Below are 23,804 nucleotides of genomic sequence, written 5' to 3'. Positions count from 1 at the left end.
AAAGGTGCAACAGTTTTAAGAGTGTACTGGAAAGTTCCGGGCTCGCAGCGATAAAGAAAGGAAATTCATCAAGGCAGATGACGATTATTTTTGTGTGGCAGAAGGGGCAGGCAAAAGGGTGTAAACTGTTCTTAGAGTGTATGCTGATAACGCGCGTGCCGTTCGTTACTGGAAAGTTCCGGGCTCGCAGCGATAAAGAAAGGAAACGCATCAAGGCAGATGACGATTATTTTTGTGTGGCAGTAGGGGCAAGCCAAAGGGTGTAAACTGTTCTTAGAGTGTTGTATGAAACTCTATGTGCTATCCGAATTCGTGCAATATAACCATCGCTTGATGTACTCGTTATCAAATTCAATTATAATATGCCGTGCTAATACAATACTAAAAAAATATGCCTTTGTACCAGCAAAGGAGACATGTCATAGAAAACAACCGCTAACGATCGCCTTACAGAGAGGATCGCCTGCTAACAATGAAGTGAGTGGGCGGAAGTGAGTCGCATTTCACTTACGGTTTCGGGTGCAAGTGTGGTGTAATGTTGTCGACTTGACGTATAATGGCCCTCTACCTCCCGGTGTTCGTGTCCTAGTGTCTGCCGTTTTTGTAGTCGACCGTTAGGAACATTAGAAATGACTTCTCCCATCTACAACCCGGTAAGATTTGTCTGAACATGGCGACACTGCGGTATTGCCTATATATGGAATGCCACATGCGCATTTGCTTGAGTGGGCATCGGGCACGGCTTCTGGGGGGGTCCTCGTACTAACATTTCCCACCGTGCGCGCTCACCGCATCTCGCGTTGTTCTTTGGGCGGGTAGCGTTGATGCGTAGTCATCAGAAAACGTCGTATTTGTATACATCAAACGCGACATGTCCGGACAGCTGACAGCTGTCTGTACGTGTGTAAGCCGTATCACTGATGTTTCTGATTTGATGGTATCAACGCGGTCGTTGACACTGTTTGGGAGGTAAAGTGGCAGGTTAGTGCTCGTTCTGTACCTGTAATGTACCAATCGCAGGTTAATACCGGCGTGAATGAACTTCGCAGTACGCCGGAGAAATCTAATCTGGCGCCACTCGAGAAATTTGAGTATAGACAATTGAGGTATATATTCTTAAAATAAATGTTCATACTGTCTTTCATGTAGGTATGACGTAAGAACTGTCCAGTTGCACACGTTGTGTGTGTCATATGATTTCAAATTCGCTGTTGTATTTGTGAAGGTCTAACTTAGCTAAATACGACCGGTGTACTTTCGGATTCGAATTGTTTTGGCAGTTCTGCTTAACACACTTCGAAATATCTGGGCAAGAAGTCGGGAATCACATATTCGAAATGAACGTGTCAGTTGTGCAGCATTACTTTTCAAATTACAAATCGTTGACGTTGTTTCCTGTACCATCTCACACCCGCTAAATACCACAGAAAATTGACTTCTTACAGTTGGGAGCAGAGGGGATTTGCAAACAAAATAATATAACTGATAAGTTACTTTCATGTTAGATTTTTGCTGCTCTATATAATGTTTATGTATCATTAACTGTATATCTCACTACACAACTCTTAATTTGTTCATTTATAGCAAGTTATCCCATAATCTTGAGTGCAAAAAAGAGAAATAGTCGCAATCTCTTAAACCAACAGTTAATGAAGCCAAGGAAAGCCTAGGGGAAATTATGTGTGGTTTTTAATCGAAGTATAGAAATGATAAGGTTAAGGAAAATGAAAGTGGACGAAAAAAAAAAAAGAAATACAACTTAGCGCCAGTGGGGCCCGAACCCACACCCTTGACTTTATCGTGTCGCCTTAAAGCATTCAATTTGAGTGCACTGGATGATCATTCGTACGTCATGCAGTCATGTCTGGTTTAAATGTGTCATCTGTAGCTGGAATGACACTTATACGACTTGTACATTGCTCGCAATGTTTTCAGCCGCTCCCTTACGTTGGACCTATTCCGGGGGGTGTCCTCTCCATTGGCACCCTAATTCGCATCCAGGGAACGCCTCACCACTCTGCAAGATGGTGTGTACATACATTCCTTAATTCCTCATGTTTGTCCCAGGCTTGATACCAGTCCACAAAACACTTTTCTTTTTTTGTGTGCAAATCCAGATTCTTATAAATTGCTTCTTGCAAAACTAATTTGCTTAGTTTGGTGTGTGTTCGCTCCGACATGGTTCTTTGTGAAATGTGCTGGTGTGGCTGTAAGAGAGGAAAACAAAGCAAAGCGAGCTTTGTCAAGATATGTTTTTTTGTAAGTTTGTGCTCCTTGTTGGAGCCTGGATGTAGTATTTGGTTGCAGCATGCATTAGTAAGCGATAGGAACTAGGGGAGAGGATGAGGAATGCTCATGAAATAATACAGTGAGCTATAGGCACCTACTGACAAATGCTGTACTCGATCACTGTTCCTGACAATGTGCAATGGGGAGATAAACACACTGTCATAACACCATAGTTAAGCTCACTAATGTATGTGCACATAACTATAAAAGTGTGTGCCTACACAAACTAGCCACATGATCATAGTTTTTGATAGCACAACATGTAGTACTTAATGGTTGACATCAAATCATGATATTACAGATTGAATAAGATTTCCCCAGCATTCCAGCAAAGGGCATGTTTGCCCCTAACGGAAGGAAACAGAGAGAGGGACATCAAAGAAAACACAGGTGGTAACTTCCAACTTGGTTCTAACTACTGATTGTGGTAACATTATTTCCATCTGCTATTGCAGTTAAAAAAAGTTCCAGGGCCGGAGGGCATCACGGCAGTCAGTTTGTTTCTTTGATGTGCAGTAAGAGTGTTGTAAATTTTGTTGTAAACTTGGTGCTTTGTATATTTTTTTAGTTTACGAAGCTGTTACAATTTCCTGAAAAAAAAATTGCAGTCCAAATCACTGTTCAGTTTCCAACAGTTGGTTGTGTTTAGCTGTCTCTCTAAGATGCAGCAAATTTTATTCAAATTTGTTTATAGTTACTCAAGGAAAACATATCTGTGTTTCTAATCTGCTTGCATAGTGATATTGGAGTTGGCCCTAAGGTAAGGCATCTTCTTAGTAAAATACCGGTGTTGGGGCTGTGTTTTCTAACAATCTGTTTTGCTATGTAATGGTTGACATTGTATGTATCTTTGTATGTATGTTTCTCACTGTATGTATGTTTTCTCACTGCCTCGGATGTGGCTCACACGCAGCTCGGACGATGTCATTGCCGAGATTGGCCGCTTGGTGCCATTGGCTTTGTCATGCATGGTGCCCAGGTGGCATTGGAGCCGTTGAGGGAACATGGGAAGAATGAATCATGAAATGTATAGCAAATACAGCCCCTGCTCTTTGTGTCTATATTATTCTGCTGTGAGAGTTTTTGCGCTTGATTACCGGCCGCATCCTAGTAGAGATGGAATGCAATATTGCGTGTATACCATGCTCTAGATAGAAGAAACGTAAAGGTGTTGGGCACACTAAATAAAGGATGTAATAAAGGTGTAGGGTGCAATAAATAAAGGAATATTGATGCATACTTTGCAAGTTGTAGAAACTCTGCCACACGTTTAGCTATTGTGAAGTTTGAGAAACATATGACCTTCTAATCTGACACTAAGATGACCTGCAAGATGCTAAACTTGGGGCGTCATCAGCACCCCTGCAGTGGCATGACAAAGAGCAAATCTTACTGATGTTGTGTAGCAATATAATTTTAGATCTTTTGACATCGCTAAAAAAAAAGTGAACAAGAATGTTTCACGCATTTCTTCTCAATGCGCTAACATGCCAGCTGCAGCGATTGCAAGAACCAAGCGAGCCTATGTGTCATGGCATCATGATGCATCCACCTTTAGGCTACCAAAACCAAAACTTGTTCGTAGATACAAGCATTATAGTAAGTTGCGTAGGGTGTTCCTATGCCTTCCAAATCCTTCTTTTATTGTTTAAAGAGTTTCGACCTCTGCGTAACATACACAAAAAAAAGAAAGAAAACCTGCAAGACAGGAAATGCTATGCCTATAACGAAAGCCATGTGGTCAGAATTAATGGGAAACCCTCCACAGCAGCATCTCGTAGAACCTGTGCTACAGGACATCAGACTCCATCAGTCAGTCGGTGAAGCTTGTTTGTTCTGTACCAAAAATAACAATTGTGCTACCTTACAGGAGAAATAACGCTCACAACCGATTTCCTGTCAGTACTTGGTGGCACAGCACTCCATTCTCATCCACTGACTGTCTTGCAGCTTCGCCGTCAACCTGCAGTGCGGGCCAAATGTGCACCCACGCGACGACATCGCACTTCACCTGAGTCCCGTCTTCTCGCCACCACCGCGCATCGTCCGCAACTCGATCCAAGCCCAACAGTGGGGACCCGAAGAGTCGCACGGTGACCCATTCCCGCTCGTCGCGGGCCAGAGCTTCGAGCTCTTGGTGCTCGTTGAACATGACCAGTACAAGGTAACTTGGCAGGCACCTTGGTATTATCTCTTTGAAGTGGGATTTTGATGCTTCTTCGAAGTGACAAAAATACCCATATCCTTCTCGGACCGAAATGCAGTTAAGAGATGTAATCACATTTCAAGTTGGTTCTTGTTACTGACTGGCATGTTATGAACATTAAAGGGTCATTTTTCTTTGAAATTCTGCAGTTTGACTCTGAAGGATGATCTTCATGTATGCGGAGAAAGTAACTGAAGAAAGAAATTGAAGTAATTGGGGAGCAGGGAATTTATCTTCAGCCACATCATTAGTTTTTAATAATTTCCAACTGCGTTTTCACATAACTGTCATTTGGCTGTAATTTTTTTAGTGGCACAAGTTTTAGAGGCAAGAAATTATGTTGTATTTCTTGCCTGTCTTCCCGTGCAAGTCCCTCCAGTGTGATAATACATGACATGTAGTCAATTATTAGGCGCAGTAGAAATATGTTGGTGCAGACATATGAAGGGGACACAACTGTTATACACCACTTGGAAATATATCACTAGTTTGCGAGTTGGACTCCTACAAAACCCGGGTAAGAATTGTAACAGTTTCGTTTAAGAGAAAGCTTTAGCTTGCGCCCAACTATTGACGCGGCCTATTAAAATACATGTAAAACGCAGAAACACTTTCCTGAGATAACCTCTGGACCAATTTTAATGAAATTTGTTGCATTTGAGAGAGAAAGTTAAATTCTAGTGACCATTGAAAGTGGAATTCCGATTTAGTTCCTGAATTTCATTTAAAAATTTGTCAAAAATTTGAAATTTTAAAAAATAATATAGAAGCACAAAGTTTACAAATTAAGAACTCTGCATCAAGAACAGATATCGCGGTTCTGTAAAGTACATCTATTGGAACATTCAGTGCGGTTGTCAATTTACATCTTACGTGAATTCGTTATGTTGTGTACAAGGGTTCTGCAAAAGCTGTATTTCCATATTACTAAATTTTTTAAGATTCATGTGTAACGTATTAATTTTGTCTGCTTTAGATGTCCTATGAAATGCAAATAACAGAATTGTGATATCTTTTTTCATTGCTGAGTTACAGAGTTTTAAACTTGATGAATTTTCTGAAAATTTTCGATTTTTGCAAATTTTTAATAAAAAATTGACGACCTAAATCAGAAGGTCGAAACACTCACTGTCTTGATTTTAAGCCTTCCTTTTAAATGCAACAAACCTTGTCCAAATGTGCTGCAGTGGTTGCCGAGAAAAACGAATTCTCCTTTTACATGTATTTAAATAGGAGCATCCGAGCTAAAGCTTCCTCTTAAGCTGTGAGCTTGTTTATAAAAGTTGCCTGTTTCAGATGCTCTGAGAGATGCAGTTTGCAGAATTGCAATATCTGCTTTTTGTGCAGGGTTACAAGTTTGTGAACTTTGTTCTCCAGCTTCTCTGTTTGTTTTAAATTACCAATTTCCAGCAATTCTCTTCAAAAATTTGAGGCCCTACCTCAAAATTTTGCGTGTTTATGTCAATGGAATTCAGCCTCTTCTCTTAAGGGGCCCTGTACCATACTATCGAAGTCGAGAAATGGGTTTTAAGTTAAAATACACTGTTTCAGAAATACTTTGCTGCAAAATGTGCTTCCATGCGTTCAGCAGAAGTGGAGTTATGGGCAATCAAACATTCCCTATGCAGTGCTTCCGCTCCTTCTTCAATTATTTGCACTCTGAAGGTTACATTGGAGTGAGGCGTGCCCACCACGCTTCGGGGCATGAACCGTGGCGTCACCGTGCGTGCCAGTTCAAAATTGATTTTTGTGTTCATGTAGACACCACTACTTCCCATTTTGGCACCTATGACGTGCCAAATGCATTTGTCTTAAGCGAGCTGCAGTGCGCTTAGCCAGCGTACTTGTTGCGGCACCACACGGTGTCCGTGGTATCTAAGGAAACCGCAAATACACGCAACTGTAGTAACTAGGCACATGCTTTGTGCAAGACAGGGCTTGAGTGCGCAGTCGTGCTCGTATGCTCCAATCGGGCTGTGCTACATGGTGCAGACCGGCTTTGTCCTGCATCAGCTTGACTGCCGGATAGTAGCCACATGCAACTTGCATATTTTATAGTGCTGTCGATAGCTAAATACCAAGCGAAATCTGCCAGGGCGTCTAACGAGGAGCGGCCAGGAGTGAGTGCGCCCGGACAAGCCTGTGTGTGGTCTGACCTGAAGTATCGCGTAGTTCAAGGCTTAGGTGGGTGTTCAAAACAAGTTGAAATTAGTGTGACCCGATGGCTACAACACTGATAAGCAGGATGGCCAAAGTTTAATTCTGACGCAGGAAGCCACGGCCGAGCATGATCACATGATAGTTGGCTTCTTCTGGAAGTACGTTCGGTCGGTTGGCCAATCGGTCGTGTTCTTTGCATGCCAGGCAGGATACACGTAAACAAACAGATTCTTGAGCTGATGAGAGTTCAGTTCATTTTGGGTTCTCATGTAGCCAAACCGTTGCTTTGCAGATTGCCATCAATGGCAAGCACTACACAGAGTTCTGGCACCGCATTCCGATTCAGCGAGTGACTCACCTCACCATGGACGGTGATACGGCTATCAGCTTGGTTCAGTTCGAGGGAATCCCATCGGTAAGAAATGCTGGTAACATAAACTAAGAGCTCTTTAAAGAAACTGTAGCTGCAGAAATGTTACACTGCAAGGATGGTTACCCTTGACTAAATAAAAAAAAACTGTAGCCAGCAAGCATGTGCCTGTTTGTTCAGTCAGTACCTTTCGCATTGCTTTCTCTCCTGCTTTTCCTTGCTCCCAGTTCATTTCTGTCCTAGGTCTAGTTTGTTTTTGTAAACACTGCACACTTTGGCATTGTCAATAGAAGATTTTGCTAGCTATAGGAATGGCATTTAATTTGCTTAGTTAACCACCTTATTAGTGCCTGTGTTTCGTAGGATGCAAAGGCACTCCATGAGCATTGTTACGTTAGTTTGTGCGTGCAACTTGTGTTGATGCCATTTGCCATATAGAATGCATTTTAAATTAGCAATGTGCTTGTTTTGATTTGGTTGGTGAAGTGCAAAGAAATTAGATTGCTAGCAGTAAATATTTTCCAATGCTTTTGTTACCCATTGCTGGCTCTGGTAATTTTTTGCTTTCATGTCACATTATGAGCTATGTTCTTAAAAAGAAAACTAGATGCATTGAAGTCATCCGCATAAATATTTACATTATATCATATTTTTTTCTCCCACCACAGGCACCAGTGGTAAGGATTGCATCTTGTGGTATGGAGTAGTGCCTGCAGTGTTGTAATTTGTGTGCATAGAATAAGGTCAGCTGTAGACTGAAGATATTGAACTACTTACCCCACAAAATTGAAACACCATTCAGTGTGCCGGAAAATTAAAAAAAAAACTTGTGCACCTGTACTTCTGATTAAGGAGAATACATTTGTATGAAACCTGCCAAAAAGAATAAATAAAACATCAATAAAGTGTTGTTTGCATACATAATTAATCAGTATAACAATTAATTATTCATTGGTTTTCTTAACTACATACAACAGAAGACTTGTCCCAGCATATCAAAAACGTCTGCATTTCTTTAACTTTCTCATACTTAATTTAGAGCTTGGAGGCGTGAAATCAAGTGTTTCAGCTGTGACATGTCTGACTATGTGGGATTAAAATAAATTACACTTACTTTATAATTTGTACAGGACTTTGGTGCAAATCTGGAAATGCAAAATGGCAGTCTGTGCTTCATTCTTGATGGTGCAGGAGCTAAAAAACTATGTTACAGCAAAACGTTGCACCGTGTAATTTCTTCAAGTTTCTGTGGCATTTCTTGCCTTATTGTCACAATTGGCTTGAAAATATTTGTTACATCTATTTATGTGCCACATCTTGCAAGTAAGTTTGCTGGCTGCTAAACTTGAGAATGTGCGTTCAGTAGGGTCTTAATGTGATTGCTATATGCTTTACTGTACTTCACAGAATTATCAGTAGCTAAAAGAGATCAGTCTACAGCTTTTCATTACTGCAGTGGCTCTTGCTTTTGGAATGGGTCAGAGAAGTGTTAGTTTAAACATGTTACGGGAGCGTGCAACTAGTCATCGTGGAAGGACCGTTGTGCTTATTGAACATTTAATGTGCATTACCACATGGCTAAGCTCAGCTACATCAGTCGCTATGGCGTTCTGCTGCTGGGGACAAAGTCGAGGTTTCGATTCCTTGCAGTGGCGGCCGCATTCTGATGGGGAATAGAATAGAAAAACAATTTGTGTACCGTGGTCTTTTAAAGAACCTCACATGATGCAAACTAATCCGGAGCCCCCTACCACAGCGTCTGTCATAGCTCCTGTATTTCTTTGTGGTTATAAAATCGTTCAGTCAATCAGTCCATCTATAGTAGCCACTGCTAGGCAGGGGCTAAAGATGAAAAGAAAGAAGCGTGGTGACACAGGACACGCACACAACCAACATCGCAAAGGTTGAGTAAAAAAAATGTTAAGTGCCAACTTTTGGTTCTCTTCTCTGCCTCAACTTGTATAGCTGCAATGGGGATCTGGACCTGGAACTGTCATAGCTTCAAATCAGTAAATGAATGAGAATTGACCGAGTGAGTTAGAACTACCAGCAGCAGCAAGTTACAGGGCTATTTCTCACTTTTTAAAAGAAATAAGGTGCTTTGCTCTGCCAGATGACTAAAGCCTGCCTCAATCTGTCACTGTACCTTGTGCTCGATCTCATCACCTGAGAGCCAGCATCAAACTTCTTCCTCTGGCAGATGCCACTAGGACCCGGCATGCCCATGCCCATGCCAGTGGCACCTCCGTCTGGCCGGGTGTCGCCCTACGGCGACACGAGGTTCGGCGCACCATACCCTCCGCAGGCAGGCTACCCACCAGGTGGCGGGTACTACCCACCTACAGCTGGTATGCAGCCTGCATATCCTGGAGGGGGTGGTTACCCAGCACATGGCCCAGGAGTGCAGTACGTTGTGAGTATGCAGAGCCCTGCTCGTTGAGATATTCTGCAGCTGTGTCTAGCAGTGGCCGGCTGCTAGCTAGCCTCAAGGATACCTTCCATGTGCAAATAGTTATGTTGGTGCCAGTTGTGCATGTCTCCTGCCGTGTTGCCCCCTGAAAGCTGGTGTCCATTGGTTGTCTCAATGGAACCCATGGGCTCTCCACATTGATGGGAGCAACAAGTGACAAAACAGCACATGTGCCGCCCCTCGGCTTTGCACAGTTGAACTTCAGTCATGATAAAGTTCAGGTGGATCTTCAAATTATTTTGTTAAATCAAGAAAAATATTGAGGTTATTAGTATGGCTGTTTGGGCTTGTTGGTGTGACTCGTCTTGTTGTGGGCTAAAAGGTTCAATCAATGGGATTATGGATAGATCTGTGCGGTGATGCTGCGTTTCGGAAAACTTGTAGCATGATTAGTTTATTTATGAACCTTGGCAAAAGCAGCTCATGCTATTGAGCCATTTTCATTTGGATGTGTTTTGCCTTTCCTGTTTCCCGGCGGGCATCTGCTTGTTGCACCTAGACGTTGGCTGCAAAGACGGAGGGACCAGAGTGTCTCATTACGGTGCTTTTGCCTATAGGCTCACCTCTCAGAGTGAAGGCAGAAATGGAGGGCAAACACTCTGTAACTGTAAATTGCTTCATCCAACTTAATTGAAATTTCTGCTGACTCGTTTTTTATTGGGTATATGTGGCTATAACCTGTCAAGCCTAGTTGCAGAGCTATTTCATATTTGAACATTGTCATCCTGAATTGTTTCCGGATAGCTGCTCTGCTATTTAGGCAGTGTTTAATGACATGCTCCTCACTGTGCTGAAGTTAAGCGTGCCTACGAGTTCATTAAAAAGCACATTCACAACATCCTATCGTGTTTCTTTAAAATATGTAACATAGAAACAAATGTCTTTGTGTTGTTGTTCGAGTATAATCTGTCAAGCCTAGTTGCAGAGCTATTTCATATTTGAACATTGTCATCCTGAATTGTTTCCGGATAGCTGCTCTGCTATTTAGGCAGTGCTTAATGACATGCTCCTCACTGTGCTGAAGTTAAGCGTGCCTACAGGTTCATTAAAAAGCACTTTCACAACATGCTATCGTGTTTCTTTAAAATATGTATCATAGAAACAAATGTCTTTGTGTTGTTGTTCGAGTACCATGTTTCCGTATCTTTTTCTGTGCACTGTCTTTGTGTGTGCTATTCACTGTGCATCCTCTTTCCTACTCTGACAGCCGTACTCGCTCGAATATAGGTTGAGCACAGATGCAGGGCGACCATTATGCTGGTCATACGGTCATTCAGACATAATCATGTCTCTTGGAAAAAAAAAAGCATAGTGATTAGTAAGGGATTATTCTTTGCACTTATTTTGACTGATTATTGACAGTATTTACGGAGAGAAAAAAAAGGTATCCTAATATTCAAGTAAGTACGGTACACCTGGTCTCTGTTGCGCTTTCCCATCTCTGTGTGCCTAATTGGCCCTGTAGCCACATCCTGGAGACCAGAAGCACAGCTCCGGCTTGGGAACTGGCTTGGGAGCCGGACTGGCAGCCGGCGCTGCCGCTCTCGCAGGCTCTTCGCTCCTCAAGCATGGGATGGTAGATACACTCCTTTCACTCCTCTTCTTTGTGCTTGCAAATACCCTCTTGTGACAATGTTTGTGTTAGAATCTGTAGCCAGCAACAGATGAAGGATGCAGGGGAAGATCTTGGAAGTTTCAACAGTGCCAAACAAGGTAAGGATGGGTACAAAGGAAAAGGACAGAAAAGCACGTCCTTTTCTGTCCTCGTACTGTTTGGCACTGTTTGAACTTCAAGGTGATCAAACAGCTAGCCCAAATTTTGGCGATATCAAGGAGAAGTTCCTTCTACATTGGTACAGCACACTGGCTGTTTGCGCTGCCACACTGTGCTCTTAAGAAAAGTTTACACCCTTTTGGTTGTATATTTGCCACACAACAATGGTCGTCATCTGTCTTGCCCACATTTCCTCTCTTGAAAACGCTGCGCTCGTTCCTTTCCTGTCGAGAATGCTCTGTCATGCTGATAATGCACATGCCGTTTGTGACCTGGAATTACCGGGCTTGCAGCATTAAAGAAAGGAAATGCGGGCAAGACAGAAGACGATTATTGTTGTGTGGCAAATATACACCCCAAACGGTGTAAACTTTTTTTTTTTTTAGAGTGTGGCAGCACGTTACGTCGAGTCTCTCAAAGATGCTGAAGGTTGTGCTGCGTCTTGGCAGTAAATGCGGGCCATGCTTTAACTGGGCTCACTCAGCCAGAAAAGATAAAAAGAGACGGTAACTGGTGGCATGGATGCTGGGAGAAAAATTGATTGGGCAAGTATGCATCATTCGACTTGTGGAGAACCATTGCAGTGCAGATTGGAGATTAAGAGATGGCAGGAGGGTACGCGCTGCAGGGATGGCACAAGCACTTACTTGGTGCTAGGTGTGGTAGGCAAGTTGGATGTGTGGTAACTGGGTGTGCGTCTCAAAAGTGGTGCGATCCTTGCCGAGCAGCATGTTCTGGGCGTCTCTTTGATTTGTTGTCTTGGAATGTCTGAAATGCTATGTACACTAATGCTAATTGGCTGAAAGGACTTGGGATGTACTGGGTATTCGAGGACGACAAATCACAGGCACCCTCAGATGCATGTCAGCAGATGGGATTAGGCTGCAGGAGGACAAACTATTGATGCTGATTGCTTAACACGCAAATACTGGTTCGCTCTGAGGGAAATTTGCTGCTGCACTCTTGACATGACTTGACTTAGCTTGTTGGCACTGTTTGCTCCTCTTTCTGTGGTCTGTGCTGTGTACCGTGAAATTTTGATTGCGTGTGCAGATGTTTCATTGTCTCATTAGTGTAACACATAGGCTCATTGTATGACCTGTGCTGCGCTCCGTTTCAAGTCAGTGATGCCAAGCCCAGCTCGTATTTTCCCAGTGAATAGCTTGCTGTTACAGGTTCATTACACAATTTTTTAATTTTCTATGTGAATACTATGTGTAATCAGTATCACCGTCTTTGGTATCGACTCACTGCATTGCTTTCAGCTGTACACAGGGTGGAAAGGTGTTTGAATAACACTGTGTGTTCGCTGCAAAATTGTCTGCAAGTTTTTCTGCACTTTAAGCTGCATATATTTGTAATAAGAGATAGAATTGAACAAAGGTGCACAGGAAGGCAGATCAGCAAAGGTGGTCTTGTGTTCAATACAGAAGCACTGTGTTCCCCCCCCCCCCTCATGATTGCACAAGATTGGGTCGGTCTTGCATAAACTAAGCGGGTTCCGCTCGGTCTGCAGTGCTGCGGTCTAGGCGCCACGGACGCTGTGTGGCCTCCAAGTGCACACACGTACCTCGGTGCTTCTGATCGGTGTGCTACTGAGGCACATTGGCACGTGCAGGCTCAGAGACGGCATACACACACAGTGATAGCCAAACAGAGCCAATATTTTACTGGGGCTTCCCAACTAGATGCACTAGCTTCTTTGATGCTCGATAAACGGGCAGGAGGCAGGCTAGCAAGAAGCAGGGTTGCCATTCTCCTTTGCTTAGTGCTGCAGTGTCTTGCATCCAAAGTCACTTGCTGTTCTCTGGTCGTGGTTCTCGGAAGATGCCGATTTCCACTGCTTCCGCTCCGGTCATCCAACTCTGGCACCTTCTTCAGGTGTTTGGAGATTTGGGCGGTCCCACTTGAGACCTCCCCTTCCGAGAGTGAGGGTAGAGAGGGCATCTGGCAAGGATGTATTGGCGTGCCTCGCTGCAGATGAAGTAGTAGCAGATTTTTGCCGTTTCCCACAATTAGCATGAAGTGATAACACAGGATTAGGAATAAAGCAGCTGTTCTTTCTGTATAACTCTGCAAGCACCTGTGTACAGACAAACAGAAAATTTAACTAAGCACAGGATCTCTGAAAACGAATTTTCAAGCAGCCTGTTAAGTAGCCAGTAAAACCATACATCACAATGTTGTTTGTATATACTAGTAGAGGTTTGAAATACGAATACCAGGCTACACTGTGAGGCTGCAGAAATGTTTTCAGCATTTCTGAGATTCCATGGTCTGTAAACTTTTGTGGTCGACTCTACATGTGTCTATATAATAGTTCTTTTTTTGATGGTCATGCAGCTTTGGAATAATTTGTGCAATGCATACCTGCCGACTCTCCCAAACTGCTGGGAATGTTTACGAATCCGGGCTTGTTCTGCGATTTTATGAATGTCTATGTCAGGTTTTACAAAAAGTAGATTATGTTTCCAAATATGTTTTAAGCCTTTAAAAACGGTAAAAGAATGGCTTGCAAAAGAAATAATAATTTTTTGTGTGTTTGTGAGTAATCCTGATGTTTGTGAGTAATCCATATAAAGTAAGACCATGCAAGAAATTTCTCTCGCAAAGGTGAATTCTGCTAAGAAATTTTTTTTTTACAATGTAACAAAGGTGGGTTTTGCTGCAACATCTATGCAAACGATTCTGATGATCATATAAATCGAGACCATCTGAAAAATTTCTCTGAGAAATTCAGTATTAAATGAATTTTAGTACGAGAGAGAATAAACACTTATTTCAAGAGTCAGCATGAAAAATTCTTTTTTCACCCACGGTGGGTAGCTTCCTTAGTCCAGAAAGCGGAGAGCAAATTTTTTACTGTAAGGAAGGTGGGATTCACTGCGCACAAGTGTGTCACACTGTACTGCCAACTTCGCTCTTGAAGCTTGCGCCATTCAATGTTATTTGGAAACAAGCACAGCATAAATGCACGCCACCCAAAAGAAGCATGGAGCAACACAGGAGCCCAAATTGGCTTTGAGCCTGCATAAAAAACATGAAAAATGCAGGATGTTAAAGGATGGGGTGAGCAAAATTGAAGAAAAAGAAAAGCGTGCAAGAAATTGTGGTTACTGTGCCGCCCTTTCATGGCAATGCAAATGCATGATGCCAAGCATAGGGCTACTTGCTCCGAGCAAGTTTATTCGGACAACTTCCTGTAGTGGGCTAATCCGGCAAAGGAAAAGTCACTGAAAAAAGTCACTGTGACCTAAAAGCACTGTGCTGCTCCCAAGCCTGCTGTGCCTAACTTGCTGCTCCCTATGTCCTATATCGGAACGTAAGTAGGTCGAACCTCCTGATAACAAACACGGATGTAACAAAGTAAATAAACATTACCTCACCATTATTGCAGTGTAACATATACATTGTTTATAATGAATATCAGGTATAACGAAGCTCTTCTCATGCCATGTCAGTAGTGACTTCATTAGTATAACAGGATTAGACTGTAATCGTAACTCGAGCAAGCAAGTGTCCCACAAAAGGTGTGTACCGAGAGCAAAAATAAACACAATGCATGCTGCACTTTTCTCCTCTGTCCTCACCCCGTTACGTTTGTCATGTTTGTGAGTGTTTTTACGAGTTTTAAAGTTCACAGGTTGGCAGGTATGGAAATTGCATGTTTATTTCAATTAACACAACACATGATGTCAGTGATATGTTGACACCAATGCTAGCATCCACTTCTTCATGCTGAGTATGGGGAAAATAATTGTAACCTTGCTTGTCCACGTGTGTCCATTTCTTTCCACAGGATGCACTCTCTTCCTTCACAAAAAATGTTGTCGAAGTAAGGATTTCTCGCAAAAAGATTTTTGGCATTTGGTTTCCATTTGAAAGAGTCTGCATGCAGTAGCATTTGTTAATGCATGTGTGTGCTGTGCAGCTGTTCAGCAAAATGTATCTGCATTTGACATGTCTGCAGTTTTTTTGCTCTTCATCCTTTCTCCGAGTTGATTGGTTGTTCTGCACACAATGCCTGTGGAATGGGGTGCCCATGAGGAAAAAAAAAAAAGAAAGAAAAATTTGCAATGATTATTGAGAAGAAACATTCTACATTTGCATATTGAAATAGGTAAAGTGAGTTGCAAATTTATGCCTCATGCTTCACATTGTGCGCAGTTGACACCATCTGTCAAAAGTGTGTGTGCACAGTGGCGAGCCTGTGAACCCTTTTTGAAGATATGTTTCACTGAACTATAAGGCTTGAACATGGCAGCCCAAAAGACATGTATTGTGTAAACACATTTGACATGATGTTAGCATCGTGTGGACTGGGCTTCTATGTTATAACTGGGCAAACACGTCAGCTAGGAGTGTGTTTGCGAAATTGGGCTCTTATGCAAGTGGTTTGTGCATCTCATTTGTGAGAACCTAATATGAGTTTGTCAATTTATGGCAGTTTCAAGCATCCCATGTACCTAATGCCCGTTAATGTGTTTGTTTGTGAGAAAAAGACTGGCAATGGTTGGCGTGTGTGTCTATGTGTTGTTTGACCGTTGTCTTCTCGTGCCAGGGTCACAAGAAGGGCTTCGTGCCAGCTATGGCGGGAGCCGCCCTGGGTTCGGGCCTTCATCACAAGGTGGCTTACCTACATATCGCTGACTGCTCTCTAGACCAGCAGCCACTAGGCTGCTGGTCCTCGCTGACTTCAGCTGTCACTAACATCACACGATGACCAGCTGTCACGAAGCACGACTTGTTCTAACCATACCTATCCTTGTCGCCTCTGTTGTTGCTGGCGTGCATGCTGTATGTAGCCTGCTTATATACTGAGCCTCTGGTTGAAGCTGTGTCTTTCTTCAATACTTCCATCTTCCTTGAATTCTGTGCATCACTCAAACTTTGATCTGACTTTGTTGTTTTTGGATTGACTGACAGCTGTTGACATGAGCTGTGCCCAGTTAATACTTGCATGGGTTGCTTGCTGTAGGCGCTAATTTGGAAGCACCTTTAGTGCCTACAAGATAAACAGCTGTAATTGCTGTATTATGCAATGGCATTCCCGATGTGCTTTCATGTGTACTCATCAATGTTGTCAAATACTTTTCTCTTGTACAGCATTGAGAAGTTCAGATGCTGTACTCTGGCCTGGCTGCACTCGAGAGCATTAGCAGATATTAACAAAAAAATTGGCAGGAGTGAAGCATAATGAAATAAATTTATGGCCATGTACTCTTCTCATGAGTTACCGGTATTTCCTTAGAAGTAGCTGCTCACATGCATTGAACAAGATGAGTAGCCGGAACAATGTTGCAACAAGGAATCTTTATTACAATTCAGTCGACTTCCTTTAATTCAACCCTGATGGCACCCACGAAATAGATTGAGTTATCCAGCGGGTCGAATTAAACAAGATGCAGGAAAAATGAGAAACCAGATTAGTAACATTTATCCGGTTCCAACACGCCCCCGAAGCAAACGCGTGCCAACTTTCTAAATGTCCAAAGTCGTGAACTAACGTAAAAAGGACATTAAAGCTCCTAAACAAAGTAGAAATAAAAAGCGCACCCAATTTTTTAGGAAGAAAATTTATTGCACAATAGTGGCCGGTTTTCTAAGGTCAGCTTTACCACAGAGTATTTTTTTTAAGTTAGCTGTGACGCAATACATTTATGTTATGCGGCAAAACGTACAAACATTGCGAAGGTGGTTTTGGTTTAAATTTCGTCACATTTTGCACCGCGCAGAAATTTTTGATTCAGTTTTCTTTTAAAAACTGAGGCGCGCATTAGGATTGGGTAAATACTGTAATCAAACATTTTGAGCTACATTTATAACTTGAAAATATTCCTAGGGCGGGAAGAAATAGGTTTTTGATGAGAGATGATGTGGGCTCGAAGCGTACTCTGTGGCATTAGCTCCGCTGAAACAGACGCTGCGACCAAAGGGGTGGTTGTCGGGCTGACCGTAGGCATCAGGTAGGTGCGTGCATGTGACTGGTCAAGTTTGAATTATCTCGCAAAGGTCAATTTTAGGGTCAAAATAACGAAAGTTTGGTCCCATATAAATGCACGGGTGCCAGCCGGGACCTATGGCCTGGATCGAATTAACCAGAGTTGGGTTTACGGATGACTGCTGTACAGTGATTCTTAACTACATATGTTGCGTCCTGTGAAATTCAAAAGTATGTTGCACACAGTGGTTAACCCACAATACAGCCTGGGACATTAAAAGTGGTCGCATTTTTTTCGTGACTGTTAGTTGCTGCACGCTCAATAGGTGGGCTGCACTCTCATGCGCCATTAGTCATTTGTAACGTCTATGCTCCGGTGATGCTGAAGTGGACCGTCTACAAACTCCTCCGCCGGGGCACAAGAACATGTTCCCCTCTAGACTGTCATGCACGAGTGCAAATGGCGAATGGTGTCACTCTTCCTAGCACTATCAAGCAGGCGTGCACATGACATTCCAGGGTACACACATTATGACAATGCCATGCAGGTCTCCTTGGAAAGGTCTGCTTTTAACTAGCTTGATGCAACAAATTTTGCCAGTTTTATTGGAAAGAACACCTCTGAAGATTCAATCACATGTCAGCTGGCTTGACTATTGTGTTCTTTTAGACAAACTCTGTGCTATTTGCTTCGTTGTTCTTGCCTGGCTCTTCACTTGGCTTGCATGTGTGGCTGTTATGTTTGAAACATTGGGGACCTGGAGTGGTCTACGAATTTGTGATCACTAACTGCTTGAAGGTGGTTGTGCACACTGATGGAAGTGCCAGGTTTCACAATGGCTGTCACTTGTTGCATTGAGCGTAAAATTATCACCACTGCTTGAGAAGGAAGATGTAAGAATCTTTAAAGTCAGCGGCCTGGCCATTGCAGATGGCAAAACTTCATGGGGTCTACACTCAGCAGCTGCTTCAATATACATTGAATGCTTGGCCATCGTACAACCTGGCATGATGCGAGATAAAATAAGGGATTATTCAGCAGTATCATAAAAAAAAAAAATTAGTCTCTTGTATATTCCTATGCTTAAAAAAATCAAGACTTAGCTTTTCAAGCATCAGTGAACCACCAAAAGATTTATAAACAGTTTTTTTTAAATCTTGGATGCTGAGACAATATGATGTCCTAGTTGGCTTGGTCTCTGTGCGTGTAGATAGCTGATGGAAAAGGCAAATACCGTGCAGTAAGTCTAACAGGCTTAGTGTGGTGAATGAATGTGAAAATTCAAGAGGAAAACTGGGCTCAACATGGGCGAAGCACTGAATCACTTGAGAAACACATATGTAAGATGCCACTACGCTCACGGTAATCTCAAGAATGCTCAATATCTGTTGCATTAATCGTATCAAAAGAGATTTCATACTTTGCCGCTTCAGTGAGCCTAGCTGTGCTGGCATGCAGCTTTCATGTAATGTCACTTCTTTTTTTTTAAAGTTTACAATTGCCAGGCAATACCAGCATCATTACGAAGTTAGGCAAGTACATGTTTAGTTATTTCCATGTGAGTTTGTGCGCATTTTGCTAAAGACGCCTGGCAGTCCCAGTATACTTAAGGAGTCTGTGAGAAGTAGACGCTCAGCTGTTGCAGTGCGAGTTTGTGTGCGTTTCGCATCCCACACATCCACATTTCTTGTCCTCCTCTGTGTGCAGTCTCATGGATACAAGCCCAAGTCCAGCATGCCGCTTCCCATTGGTGCTGGCACTCTCGGAACGGGACTGGCCGTCGGCGCCACAGCGCTCGCCGGTGCAGCTCTGGCAAAAAAGGTGAGTAGTGTGCAGTGAGAATGCACTGTAATCCGTGGCGTTCAGCCAACAAAGCGTGTCCGTGCTACGAATGGTATCCTGGCACATAAGTCTTGGCCTAATTGTTATTGAGAACTGTTTGTCGTTATTCACCAGCGCTGAAAACTGATGACGTGACGGCATGTGTACAGAACAGTCGCTGCAGCGGCCCACTGGCTGTGGCGTTTGACTGCCAACCACGAAGTTGCTGCACGTTTTATTCCAGCTTGCAGCAGCTGTGTTCCAATAAAGGCACAATACAAAAATGCTCGTGCACCAAGCTTTAGGGTACACGTCTAACGCACGCATTCTAGAACATTCCTCCACTCCACCTCAGCTCAAGAAAGTAGATAGCAGTGTCATCCCTTTGCAGAAGTGGTCACTGCGCTTAATGATCATCCACGGATATTCTTGAGATGTGCAGCGTCGTCTTCAGCTGAGGGGCAGCGCCGTGCTCAACTCAGTGGAGTGGAGGAAGAGCGTCGGGAGGTTCGTTTGTAAATGTGGAGGATAAGAACCTCAAGTTGTCGAAATATAATTCAGGGACCTCTGCCACAGTGAGCCTTTACCTGTGGTCACATGTGGAGTCTTCTATATATACTGGGTGTTTCTGCAATCACCTTTACCTATCTGCGAAATTGCTTGAGGTCTTTGCAGAAAAACCTGGTATGTTCAAAAGTACGTACAGCCATTGCAAGCTATGTTGATCTATTGCTACATGTGTCCTTTTTGCTTATTTGCAGCTCAAGCCCAAAAAGATGTTCAAGCACAAACACAAGCACGGCTGGAAAGGGTGGAGCAGCAGCAGCAGCAGTTCGAGCTCAAGCGAAGAAGAGTGAACAACATCCTCTGGACATTTTTCTTACATCAATGATGTTCTCTATATGTATACCTGCGCACCATGTTATTCTCAATGTCATGTGGCATAAAGACCTGTGATGAAAGTTGTAATTCCAGTCGCTCTATTGTAATTGAAAGAGCATGTTCTTGGATGCTAATTGGCCAAACCTCCGATTCCAACACCCCACTCACAAGATGCAGGCACCATTATCATAACATTCGGTGGTCAGATGTTCAGTTGCGGTGTTTTGTCACGATGCTATCCCGATTTATGTGACATCATCATGATGACATCGCGATTGACATGTCATGTAAATCATGCTGTTCCGAGATGGCAGACATTTTCGCATGAGAAACTTTGGTATCGCAGATGCATTATTTTTGGCAGGTGCACTATTATTATTTGCTTTATTTCTTTTTTGTCTGCGCAATGCAGAAACCTTGAGACTGTCAATGCCAAACATCCTGGACTTTGTGTGCATCTAATTGGCTTAGCTGGTGAGCCTTGTCTTTCAAGACTACAGGCTCGGTGCCAGAGCACCTTGTACATCAGGCATGATTAATCAGTGTAAATTCGGCCTTTGTACTGCATCCTTCTATTTCTTCAGAAATGCCTGTTGCAAACTTTCTCACTGGATCGAACAAGACCACAGATTTTACTTGATGTAGAAGGGCCGTCCCTAACCACCTGTCATCTGAGAAACTCCTGTACAGTCTACTTGGCCCATTGACTTAAATGTAGTCACTTTGCTTCGATGATGCTTCTTGGATGTCTGTGAAATAATTAGTTGCTTGAAAGATAACCAGTTTTGCCTTTGAGCGGAAGCCAAAAGCATGTGATTATAATGGCTTTGGAGTTTTTATGGAGCACAATTATAAGCACATAAGCTTCTAAGCACATAAGTTGCAGATTCAACATCCTGAAGTGGCAGAACAGTTGAAGAAAGTGACGGAAGGTAGAATGGCTAGAAATGGTTGTTATATTCACAGCCACAACTGTGTATTCACTTCACAACTGTGTGAAGCTAGCCCTTGGGGATCATAAGAGCGACTGCTATCTCACTACATTGCCATGCCATGAACTCGAAGTGTTGACCCAACCTGTATATGACTATGACATTGGTATTACATTGGCATAAGCAGGTAGATATTGTCATTTTCACTGGCTTGCCAATGTTGGCAAAGATAGTGTTGCTTAAATTTTTTTTTCTAAGCACTGAACTCATCTTCAGAAAAGTTGATTCCATTGCAAATTTGTTGACACTGTGTTGCTGCATCACAATACAAATATCATGCAATGTTTTTTTATGTATTGCATGCAGCCATTCTGTCCACTAATGCTGGCTCCCACTCAATCTGCACAAATAGATTGAACCTCGGTTAGTGTGGTATTTGCATTGTGACATGGCAGTATCAGGTCTGCAGCCGTTGTCTCGAAGGCTAGCTCGAGACCGGAACGCGCTAGGACAAGCAATGCCAAGGGTAACATGATGGAGTGGATTTGATGTCTCTCAGGAACTGTTATTGATTTATCATGAAACCTCTCTGCCCTGTTCACTCGAATTTGAATGCACCGCGACGACTCTTTGAGTGCCTTTACTATAGCTGTGTAAACTCCTTTGATGCTCTTTGCTGTAAAAGTTTGGAAGTTGTGCACTCTGCTTGAAAGCATTTTTCCTTTGGTCATGCTTGGCTCTTCCAAACCCATATATTGTGCTATTCTTTGTGCTTATTGCCCCTAGGCTGTAACGCAATGCATGAAGTCATGAGATGTCGCAGTGCCCTCTGATGTTCTTTCTTTTCTTTTTTTCAGTTTAGTTCTAGCAGCCACCCCCATTTTCTTCCTTTTTGTAGTCTTGCTGTACTGATATTTTGTAGCGGCCGGAATCGGGCTTTCAATTAGTCTGTTGTTGTGAAGTATACAACCTCTTCAAAGGCTTTTAACGCTCAGATATGCGTACTCTTTTGAGTCTATTGCCCTGTTCATGTTTGATGGAGTTGTGTAATGTCTTCACCGTCGGCTTGTTATTCATGCGTCCCATATGGTGATCACAAAAGCAATACGTATCTGGCTAGTGGAGACTGCATTGGGTGCAGGAATTTCAGTGTAGAGCTCCATTATTTCTATCTAGAGCATTGAGGTTCTGTGCTGCTGAATGAAGAAATGCATATTTGAGAGGATATTTAGGGTCTTAGAGACAATGGGAAGTTTTAGCTTGTATGTAAATCTACTGGCCTTTGTGGGATACTGGGTTACAAAAGACTTAAATGACTGGTTTGGTAGCGCAGCATTTAACCAGATGGAACGCAGTGGCATCATTGCAGTAACCAACCGCATTATGTTTAGCTGCTGGTGTAATGTGTCGGCAGCGACGTAATCTTTACCATGCAGCACTTTTAAAAAATATTTTCCTTGACAAGAACACTTACGTATCATGCAAATGTATCTAATGCATTGTGGTCGGACAAAATACCACAGGATGCCACTACCAGCCCTGTTGTTACCATCCACGTCTCCAGTAAGCTAGTATTCCGTGAAGGTTAATACATTTACGGACAAGCTGAATTTCTGCTGCTTGAACTCAAGGAACTTCAAGAGCGCTTGCTGTTGGTGTTTAGAATGAAAACAGCTTGAACTAATGGGTCTATGATGAGAAACACTTTGCCTTGTCCCACCAGTTTGCACTGTTTTTATTTTTTTCTAAAGCTTGAGGAAAGGCATACGAATCTAGTACTGCAGCTTGAACACAGAGAATGCTTTCTTTTGTAGTGTTCTCAACAGCTGTGACATGCTGCATGCAAGCCTCTGTGACCACTTGCATCGCCATGCTACGTGATTCTAAAATGTCTTGTAAAGCAATACCATCTTAGTCTGATGTTGCTCTGTGCATGGCACAGATCTCAGAACTGTTAATTGCAGTGCGCAAGTGAAATATTATGAGCACTTGTGAAGTCCGCGCACTTTATTCTGGGCTCTGCTGCCTGTGTCAATGAACGTTGCTTTCCTGGGATGAGGCTCGGTGGCACTAAAAGGAGGAAGCAGCGCTCAAAATTTCTTAAGAACAATGCGGACAAGTGTTCAGTTCTCCAAAGTACATGCTTCCAGGCCAAATACTGTCTTCTGCAGTCTAATTCACATTTTAAAGATCTGCACCTCTTTAATGCAAGAAAGGCCACCAGTGGCCGATGCCCAATATGTCAAACCCTTCAACGTGCATTTCTAACACATGGTGCAGAATGTGTTCTTGAGCATGTGACGGTTATTGAAGCCTGGCACTTTTACCTTCGTTTGCACAAGGTGTTTCTCTCATTTAAAACGTGTCAGAAAATGCTTGTTTATTTAATCACACATGGCAATTTGTTATCCCAATGTTTATTCTGGCTTCTGCTAGCAGTGCCCAAACATGTGAAAGAGACATATAGCTCCTGTAATGCAGCAAAATCAGAATCAGTATTTTGCTGTTTCCCACTCACTTTTAATATATACTGTTGCTTGTAAAAAGTTACCATAATAAAATTATTTGACTTTGTTTCCTTATGTTGTGTGTTATGAACAGCACTCTCGTGGGATCACAATACAAAGTCATCGATCAAAGAACACTGAGCAATCTGTGCATAGGTCCACACTGCACTGTCTATTTCAGCCATTTCTGAAAACTTAAGGGAGGTTTGTGGATGAGGCTTCATGGCATTTAAGTCCACACCACTACTATTGCTTCACTTACTGTCATTGTTTTAATGCCTATTGTAAGACAAAGTCTTTGGCATCGCTTCTGCAGCATTGCACTCTTTCCTGCACATCCACTGTCCTGTTTCGTCGGACAGTGAAGCGCGCTACTAGCTGTCCCATGTTCCTGCTACATGAAGTACAGTCGAAACTTGATTTAACGAAGTGATGACCATGCTCAAATTAT

The 23,804-nt window shown here is 42.8% G+C and overlaps 1 protein-coding gene across 6 annotated transcripts; it reads left to right on the top strand.

Moving 5' to 3' along the window:
- The first annotated feature begins 464 nt into the window (after nt 1-464).
- Nucleotides 465-23,428, top strand: LOC135919725 (galectin-4-like). Of its 6 annotated transcripts, XM_065453586.2 has the most exons (10): nt 465-653; nt 1,936-2,027; nt 4,240-4,453; nt 6,948-7,070; nt 9,226-9,438; nt 10,961-11,071; nt 15,069-15,104; nt 15,831-15,896; nt 18,919-19,032; nt 19,794-23,428. In XM_065453586.2, exons 1-10 carry the CDS (start codon nt 630-632, stop codon nt 19,887-19,889), a joined length of 1,089 nt encoding a protein of 362 aa, XP_065309658.1. In that variant the 5' UTR covers nt 465-629; the 3' UTR covers nt 19,890-23,428. The 6 variants fall into 6 exon arrangements, with proteins under 6 accessions (XP_065309658.1, XP_065309659.1, XP_065309662.1 ...); XM_065453587.2 differs by lacking the exon at nt 15,069-15,104; XM_065453588.2 differs by lacking the exon at nt 15,831-15,896 and having other exon boundaries at nt 466-653.
- Nucleotides 23,429-23,804: the final 376 nt, after the last annotated feature.

This window comes from Dermacentor albipictus, chromosome 7 (assembly GCF_038994185.2).
Source record: "Dermacentor albipictus isolate Rhodes 1998 colony chromosome 7, USDA_Dalb.pri_finalv2, whole genome shotgun sequence".
NCBI classification, from domain to species: domain Eukaryota; kingdom Metazoa; phylum Arthropoda; class Arachnida; order Ixodida; family Ixodidae; genus Dermacentor; species Dermacentor albipictus.
Note: the sequence above shows the minus strand (reverse complement) of the source record. Positions and strands in the feature narration are given on the sequence as shown.